The sequence below is a fragment of the Corella eumyota genome, chromosome 4 (genome assembly GCF_963082875.1).
Source record: "Corella eumyota chromosome 4, kaCorEumy4.1, whole genome shotgun sequence".
Lineage (NCBI taxonomy): Eukaryota > Metazoa > Chordata > Ascidiacea > Phlebobranchia > Corellidae > Corella > Corella eumyota.
Window position 1 is genome coordinate 14,862,964 of NC_137493.1, and position 8,716 is coordinate 14,871,679.

Consider the following 8,716-nt stretch of genomic DNA (forward strand, 5'->3'; position numbering starts at 1 on the left):
ATTTAAACATTTTTCATTTGTTTTTAAGGTATAAAAAAAAAAGAAATAGGGTATAGGGCTATTGCATAATAGTTTAAGATTAAAATATTTCATTGTTAAACTATAAATAGAATATCAGTGAAATTGTTACATTTCCTTACAGTTTTATTATCCTAAAAAATCAAAACTGAAAGCACAGATTTGTGTATATTTTGTAATTAAATCTTTGATTGATTATTAAATAATTTTATAAAAATTAAACACTACGAATAAAACCAAATAACTTTATAAATCAGATTATATAAATGAAATACGAAAAATATTATTTTTTAAACTAGCAATGAGGATAAACTAAAAATATTTAAATTATTCAAAAATTAATGTCGAAATAAATTTGGTCGTTAGACGGTGTCACATTTTCTTTCTTTTACCACGCATAAAATTGAAAGACGTGTGCTTTGGTAAGTTTTGAGTTATTTTACTTAAATTTTGTATAAAACAGCGAAAGTTTTACGTCTATTTTAACTATTTAGTTAAAGTTGTGAAGTTCTTGATAAATTTAAACTTTTAAATGTAAAAATCCGAAATATTTACGTAAAATTTGTAGCTAATTATGGTTGAAAATTATGATTTTTTGTGAGTCATTTAAACTTCCTAACAAGATTATTCTAATGTAAAATATAATATGGTTTAATCTTTTGGATCTCTATTACTTTCGCACGCCCGAATTTAACAAGGCGTTATAACCTAAGTATGACAATTGTTCACCCAGACCTTCAAAATTAGTTGAAATATGTTTTAATGAGTATAACTTAGTCCGCTTTACGAGTCAGATGTGTTAATGGGTAAACTGAATATGTGAGGGTTAGGGTAAGGGTTTAATTTATGCAACCTCTTCGTTTAATTACATGTGCCGTATTTCGGTTACACACCCTGTTTATGTAGGGCGTGCGAAATTAATAGAGATCCAATTTTTTTTCCACTTGTGTAAAGTAATATATAAAATCTTATTTAAAAGCAAGTTTTTTTCACAAAACAAAATAGGCGTTGTAACTAAACATGACCAAAGAGTAAGAGATCTGTAGTAAAAACAAATTACCAAAAATGCAAGTATTTTTAAGAGGGTAGAATTTAAAGCAGTGGTCACATGTAGTTACAACTTTTACTTTGTTTTGTGTTGTATTTTTAAAATTAGATCTAAAGTACTATGAAATATTTTTTTAAAACATGTTTGTGTACCTTAATAATTATTTATAATTCTTACAAATTTTTTTAAATTTTTAGATCGAAGATCGTAACAGATTTCAACTTTGAACTTTGCTCGTCTAATCACAAATATGCAGAACGACGCCGGTGAAATTGTGGATCTTTATATCCCAAGAAAGTGCACTGCTAGTGGCAGAATCATCTCTGCTAAAGACCATGCTTCTATTCAGGTAAATTATATTTTTTCAAAACTAAAATATCTATAGCTTTTCTATTAGAAATTATTTTTTAAAAAAATATTGTAAATTCTTTTGTTACTTTTTTGGTATATATCTGTTAAAGTTTAGATACCAGATTATGTTCTCCAAAATTTTTTTATGTTTTTTATTTGAAATGGCTTTTTTATAGGCTATATTAATATATATTCATCTTAAATTAGATAATGTGAACCAAATTAGGGGCCTATTTTAGCAATATGTGTATACATACAGGAATAGTAAAAAAAACACCTTTCTCCTGACTTTAACTCAATGGACGACACAGTATTAAGTTTAATTGAAAAAGAAAAGGGAAGCCCTGTTATTGATGACGTAGAAGTAAAATATGGTCTTGTGCTGACATTTTACGCGGCAATTGCGTCACCGCCACCCCCCCCCTGTTTTTTTTGCAGGCCGACCTTCTGGCTGAATCTTCTCACGGCCGAGGCTTCTGGTCCCCATGTAGAAAGTACCAGCTTGTATACATTTACTTGAATACTTGGTACTTTCTATGTCACACGAAACAATATTAAAAAAAATAATGTTTAGTACTAAATATTTAGTTTAACTTTTATTTAGATTGCAATAATTGATGTTGATGAAAGTGGCCGAGCTCAGAATACCTCCAAAGCTTACACTATTTGCGGAGATATCAGAAGAATGGTAAGCACTTTTATTATTGGTTGGTAGGCACTTTTACCTTATTATAAATGTTTCTTAAAATTAATTTTTTTTATCTTTCAGGGCGAATCTGACGATTGTCTAAATCGATTGGCAGTAAAAGACAGCATTATTTCTAAGTATAAATTTATTATTTGTTTCTTTAATTATTTACCATGTTTAAATTTTTTGGTAAAATCTAAATATTATATGCTTTTTGTCACAAAGTTAGTTTATATTTTTAATTTTTCTTATCATATGATGCCCAAAGTTTTATTAACCCAAAATTATAATAACCTTTGGGTTTGTTAATGCTTTATATTTTTTGCCACTTGTTCATTCCAACTAAAACCGGCAGTGTGGTGTAGTGGTAAGAACACTTGCTACGCCACCATGAGGTCGTGGGTTCAATCCCCACAGCTTTCATGCTGTAGCGCCCTTGGGTAATGGCGCTATAAACGATATAAACTTCTGCTGAGCCAGCACTTAATCAGCAGCATAATTATCGGGCAATTATAATCTATATAATATCCCAAACTGCCAAAAGCAACTCGAGACTGGGTTGGAGTAACTGATGTTACTCTATGTTTAAGTCGCGCATTCGACTTTTCCACATCGAGGATAAAAATATATACAAAAAAAAGAAGATGCTGTTTAAGTGGCATTACTTGTTTTTGGCATAATTATCAACCTACATTCCAAAGCAAATAAGTCAAAAATTCTATTTGTCACTTGGACATCTTATGTACCTACAATTTGGATCCTCTACCTAACACACCATGCTGCAAATACCCCCTTTCTTCTATTGTATAAACTATCTTGAGTATTTTCAACTTAGACTAACTCTTATGTGGCTCAAAGCGATGGAAACAAATATTTTTTCTTTTTATTTAGGAGCTTCAGTAAATGAACCGAGTTGTCTAATTTTCTACATTAAATAAATAAGTAGAAACACAAATTATGTTTTTTTTTGCTGCAGACTCGAAGTATTAGGGACAAAATATGTAACTATTTTATATTGAGTTAGAGCTTATAAACTGATTCAAAGTATGAAATATGATTAGACCAATTGCTTTAGCAAGAAAGTAAGCAACAACTTTTTAGTTCCGTTTTGCAGGGTTACTGCAAATTTATTCATATTTTTTATTACCGAGTTGTTTAAATTTAAAAACAAAACTTTTTTTTAAACTATTTAAAAAAAACTGTATAGACGTGAAACAAAAGTTAATGTGGGAGGTTTGCTTAAATGTTGCTTGAACTATTCGCGTGTTTTTTGTTAGTAGATTTGGAATAAGTTGTTCAGTTAAGTGGTAATTTCCGTTTTTAAATATTTTAGGTTGTAGTGACATGGCATAAAGGAAAATTTTTTTTATAAGATAGTGAGGTTTGCTATTGTTTACATTGTCTTTATGGCTGGTTGGGAACAAAAATAATAAAATTTGGTCCATTTCTTCTAAAAATAAATGCTAAAATAACGTTACATCTACTTCTATATTTATTAAGCGGCATACGTTCAAAAGAAAAACAATGTTGCCAAATCTGTTTTTAAAACTCACATTTGTGCATTATATAAACATCATTTAAAATTGTGAAAAGAGTTGTTAAAGCGGTACATTTTAAAACTGAAGGAAAAATACGTTAACCCTTGTTAGCAATCTTCTAAAAAAATTTATAAAAATTAAAGCAAGCTTATATGCTTTATCCATAACAAGCTACACTACGATTAAAATCATACAAGCAAATGTTAATTATGCACAATATGTACAAATATATGAGACAAAGGGAATTACGTATTTACATGCGCCTAGTAAATAAATAATGTAGTAGGAAGAATGGTGAAAACAATATTACGACAAAATAGGCTAAGGCATCACCAAGAATTTTCATGCCTGTTGTGAGCACTTCTACGTCTGCCTTATGATATGGAGAGGCATCGTCAACATACTTAGCTTTGATAGTCAAAAGTGACTCATCTAGTTGTGCAGTAACACGCTCTCTGATTTCTTCAGTATACTCTGTTGACGCGTTTTTCGATTCGAACTTAGCCTTGGCCATAAAGTTTTGATGTAATTGATCCACGGTCGAGATGTTTACACTGTTACATCCGATTGACTAACAATAAACAATTTTTGTAGAAAAGCTTAGTAGCATATAAGTTTATTTATTTTTTATTGAATGTGAAAGTTTACTTACTTCATTCATATACTTTATAAACTGTGCATTTATTTTCATAACTTCTTCTTTTGCCTTTTTCTCGAACGTCGTCTAAAAATATTAAACTAAACAATTCAATTAACAAAACATCATTTAGAGGTAGAAAGTTTAAGTAACTTTAACATAAAAATCTGAAATAAAATGCACTTTTAAAAGTTTTTTTTGAAGAACGCTGCTATTTTTTGATGTCATTTTACCCAGAAATCTGTAGTTGCTTTCCCTATGTAGGAGTTCAGCGTTTTTTTGACGTGTTCTGATCGTTTGTTGATAGTCTGAGCATTAAGTTTTTCGTTTTTCCACTTTTTCTTTTCTTCATAAACGCAATCATCTTTAATATCTCTTATCTTTAATTCAAATTCACTCGGCAGTTGACCGACTTCCTTTAACTAAACAATAATTGGTTATCGGCTATTAATTTTTTTAAATCAATAACTAAAAAGATGCAAGCGTACGTAAGAATCGTAATTTTTAAATATTTTTATTTTTTATTATTTTACAATTACCTTTTTGCCAGCACTTGTTTTGAATTTAGCTAGAACTTCATTTATTGCTTTTTCGTCCGCTTTTTCAAGATCGCTAAGTTTCTTTAAACATTTTAAAATAGTGTATGCGTACAAAGTGACCACGGTTCAATTTTACCAACATTAGAAAAATTGAAAACTTAAATTATTTTATATTATAAACAAGAAAAAAGGCAAATACCACTTCTTTCTGTTGCTTCGCATTCATGATGGCGTTCTTCATTTTTGTTTTGAGTATTTCTTCCTGGCTTTAAAGATTGGATTCTTTCCGTGTTTGTTTTTAAATTCTTTTAACTCGGAATCTTTTAGCTTATGTAAGCTAGTTTCATCGCCCCCCTGAATTTTTATTGAATAAACACAAAAAAAAATTTGTAGAAATATAGAACAAAAAAGTTAACATAAAATCATTGTTAGGTAATCATTTAACCCGAGTTAAATTAGATTTTTGTCAATAAATTAAAAAATTCATTGCTTAAATAAAAGTTTACACGTTTTTAATTACCGAAAAACTTAAGCAACATTTAAACTGTTAAATTATTTACTTTTTCAAGTAATTTTTCCAGTTTTTGATGAAATTCATAAAAGGAAACAGGAACAGTGGATACCAGATTTGCTTCTAAAGTAGCCTAAGTAAAAAGAACATTTTGTTTATTATAAAAAAAATAATCCTAATTATAATTTATTAGTTAAACTTGTTTTGACTGTTGGTGTACCCAACGGTTTCGAATTTTTAAAAAATCCTATCTATATATTCTAAAGTATCACACCGTTTTGCGAGTTGTTTTAATTATATCATTGGGTGCATTTCTCTGTGGAAATTATATTATAAAACATATTAAACAGTCGTGTGTCACACATGTGATTTTAATAAATTTAAACTTACCTTGTATGCTTCATTTTTTGTTTTATGTGTACAAAAATTAGCATTTAATTTTTCTTCAAGATTTTTTAAATAGTCTGCACTGTCGATCTGTTGATCTTGAAACATTTGAAAAAATTGTTTTAAATATTCCTTTTTTAAATCTTGATGCTTGTCTTGTAAGATTTTTGGATCAATGTAACGATCACCAAGAAACTTAAATAATAAAAAATAAATAAATGGTATTAATAAATTTGGTTTACTATTTTAAATTAAGTCAACTTGTCATACTTTGTATAGCAATCCTGCAGTCCTGTAGGCCTATAACTATATTAATGTACAAGTTGCATAGGCTACAATCAATTTTACATTTAAATTAAGAAGTATTTTTTTTGTAAAACACAAATATTCAATAAATAAACTTTAAATCTATTCACCTGTGTCATATTGTTACCATAGCAAGTTAAAATCTTATCAACCTTGGTCTGTGCTCCTGCTTTAAAATTTGCCTTTAAAAATAATGCTTAATGTAAATTAAATTAGTTAAATTATCGTTTAAATGGCATATTTGAAATTTTATTATTTTTTAAAACTATTTTTATGGCTTAGCAAAAATAAAGTCATTTTGTTTACTTAATAAATTTTTCTGTATAAAAATACCTCAACTATTCCCATAGGTTCACCTATACTACCATCGTTTATAATCTTGTAATAATTTCGAACGTATCTAGGAATATCTTTTCCACGTATTTCTTTACCGTCGATAGTTTTTGGGACAAGGTTTTCAGGGCAAAGCATTGTTTCAAACATTGTAACTACTTCATTTAGAAATTCCGATTCCATGTCTTAAATGCGTTGGATTAAAAAAATAACTACATTTAATGTCGTCCAATATTTTTACCACTTGTATTATTAGTGGGTCAACATAAAATTAAAAAAATAGTAAAATTATTTTAAAAATTAAATTATTTTTTACCATCAAACTGGATTAATTCTGATTTTTCCACCAAAGCTAGTTGCAGTTCGCCACTGTTTGAATCTTGTTTGTTATCACTTGCTACAATATCTCCCGGAAAAGGTAGAAGGCAACATTGGACCGAATCGTACGAGTTTTTAATCATTTCGTTTTTTGAGCTTTTAAAAACATCGTTTTGTAAATATTCTTCACCTCCTTTAAATCCAAACTTAAAGTCTTTAGTATCATGTCGGTCTCGAATCGCAAAAGTTAAAGTCTGTATAAAGGAGAAAATTGTGTTTGTATTTCAGTAAACTTGATACAGCACGCTTATATGTTATTCATTAAAAGACTAATTAAGCGTAAAGTCGTTTCTACCTGGAATGGCTTCTTTAAGTGTTGTGATTCTGAACTGCAACGCTTGTTTACTCGCTTGGTGTAGTCAGAAAATACCTAAACATTGTTACTAGAATTACAAATAGAGAACATAGGGTACGGTCTACAATAAAGGAGTTTCACTTAAGGTTAGGGTGCTTAAACTCTTACCATTAAAGGTCCAAGGTCTTTTTGGTTGAGTTGTTTTTGAAGGTTATAAATTTGCACAGAGCTTAGCAAAGTACTGAAGGAAAATACTTTGCAAGCCATACTTAAATTTTGATCGTTTTCGTTGTCAAAAGATCCTTCATTGTCCAGCAGTATTACAGCAATCTAATAAAATAAACCTTACATTCTTTATCTCGTAACTAAATAAAAAAAAAACTATATACTTCTTTAAAGATTGGTTTAATTTACCCATAGACCTACTAATTAAAGCCCACTTGTTTTTTACTGTCCTCTAAAGGAATTACGTCTGTAAATATTTATACATTAATGAAAAAATGTGGTGCCGATCATAAACAACAAGCAACCCAAAAGTGTATATTATAAATAATATAAATATTCTACTTCTCTGTTTTTCTTATCGCGAAGAATGTAAGGTTTTGTACAAATCCAAGTTCCTTTTGTATATGCAGTATCCCCTCCTTGACAATGAAACGATTTCGGGAGAACATTATTTTTTAAATTCTGTATAAAGTTTTAAAATTAACAAAGAAATTATTTTTAGTAAAAGATTTAATCAACCCATACACTTTTTAACAAATATATCAATCATAAAATATTTATCTTTTTACTTCCGCATCCAATTTATTAGGTTTAATTTCCAAATACAAGAGCATGAGGTTGAGAAGAAAAGATTTCCCCATTCGTTTTTCGCCCACAATTGAAATAATAGCAACAGGTAAATCTTTGATTTTATCTTGTAGAAATACTTCGCTTAAAACTTTTTCGTCTAAGTCATAGCCTGATACGTCTGGTGACTGTTTTGTTAGCAATTGGCGAATTTCCCCAGCTGTAAATTTATATTTTGCCAAAAAGTTTAAGATTTTTAAGTATGAAAAGGGTTTGTATGTACCTATTAAACTTAAAAAAACAGAAAAAAACATTTTTTATTTTTTAAACAAAAAACCTTTTTTTTCTTATATAATATTTTTCTTATTTATACATCAGCACATCCAGGCTACCTAACAATTAACGAATTGTTTTTATGGCAATATTACCACAGTCAATTAATTTAGGTAAAATTGTATAAACCACATTTAAAACGTTTAAAATTCTAAGCATACTTACTTTCTGTTTTGGGAAAATGATGCCTTATTTTTTCCATACACCTCATCGCCATTTCGCTTGTCCCTCGTTGAAAATCTTTTATTGATTTCTTCATTTTATTATAACCTTAACCAAAAAATACACAACTGTTCGTATATTGCTTCAAGTGAAAAAAATATTTTTGCTGAGCTATTCCAGATTTTAACTTTATTTTATATTATTTCTGTTTTGTTTTAAGTTTAACGCTAATTAGTCTAACGCTAATTGTTTTTAAAATTGGGTTACATGAATTAATATACAAAATATATAAAGAATATAACTTTTCAATTTTTTTAATATTAAAGCAAATGTAATATTACAAAAATGTGCCAAAGCCTATAATTAATTTTTAACTAGAAAAAAATGGAAATATGCTATT

At 28.6% G+C, this 8,716-nt stretch overlaps 1 protein-coding gene across 1 annotated transcript; it reads left to right on the top strand.

Moving 5' to 3' along the window:
• The first annotated feature begins 391 nt into the window (after window positions 1-391).
• Window positions 392-3,060, top strand: LOC145750154 (small ribosomal subunit protein eS21-like). The gene is made up of 5 exons (XM_082566115.1): window positions 392-440; window positions 1,264-1,415; window positions 2,022-2,105; window positions 2,187-2,242; window positions 2,997-3,060. Exons 2-5 carry the CDS (start codon window positions 1,317-1,319, stop codon window positions 3,010-3,012), a joined length of 255 nt encoding a protein of 84 aa, XP_082422241.1. The 5' UTR covers window positions 392-440; window positions 1,264-1,316; the 3' UTR covers window positions 3,013-3,060.
• Window positions 3,061-8,716: the final 5,656 nt, after the last annotated feature.

Excerpts from the sequence above, each read along its gene's own strand:
- LOC145750154 (XM_082566115.1), top strand. The coding sequence starts at position 1,317 with ATGCAGAACGACGCCGGTGAAATTGTGGATCTTTATATCCCAAGAAAG. Across the intron at positions 1,416-2,021 it reads AAGACCATGCTTCTATTCAG|ATTGCAATAATTGATGTTGA; the intron begins GTAAATTATATT and ends ACTTTTATTTAG. Across the intron at positions 2,106-2,186 it reads GCGGAGATATCAGAAGAATG|GGCGAATCTGACGATTGTCT; the intron begins GTAAGCACTTTT and ends TTTATCTTTCAG.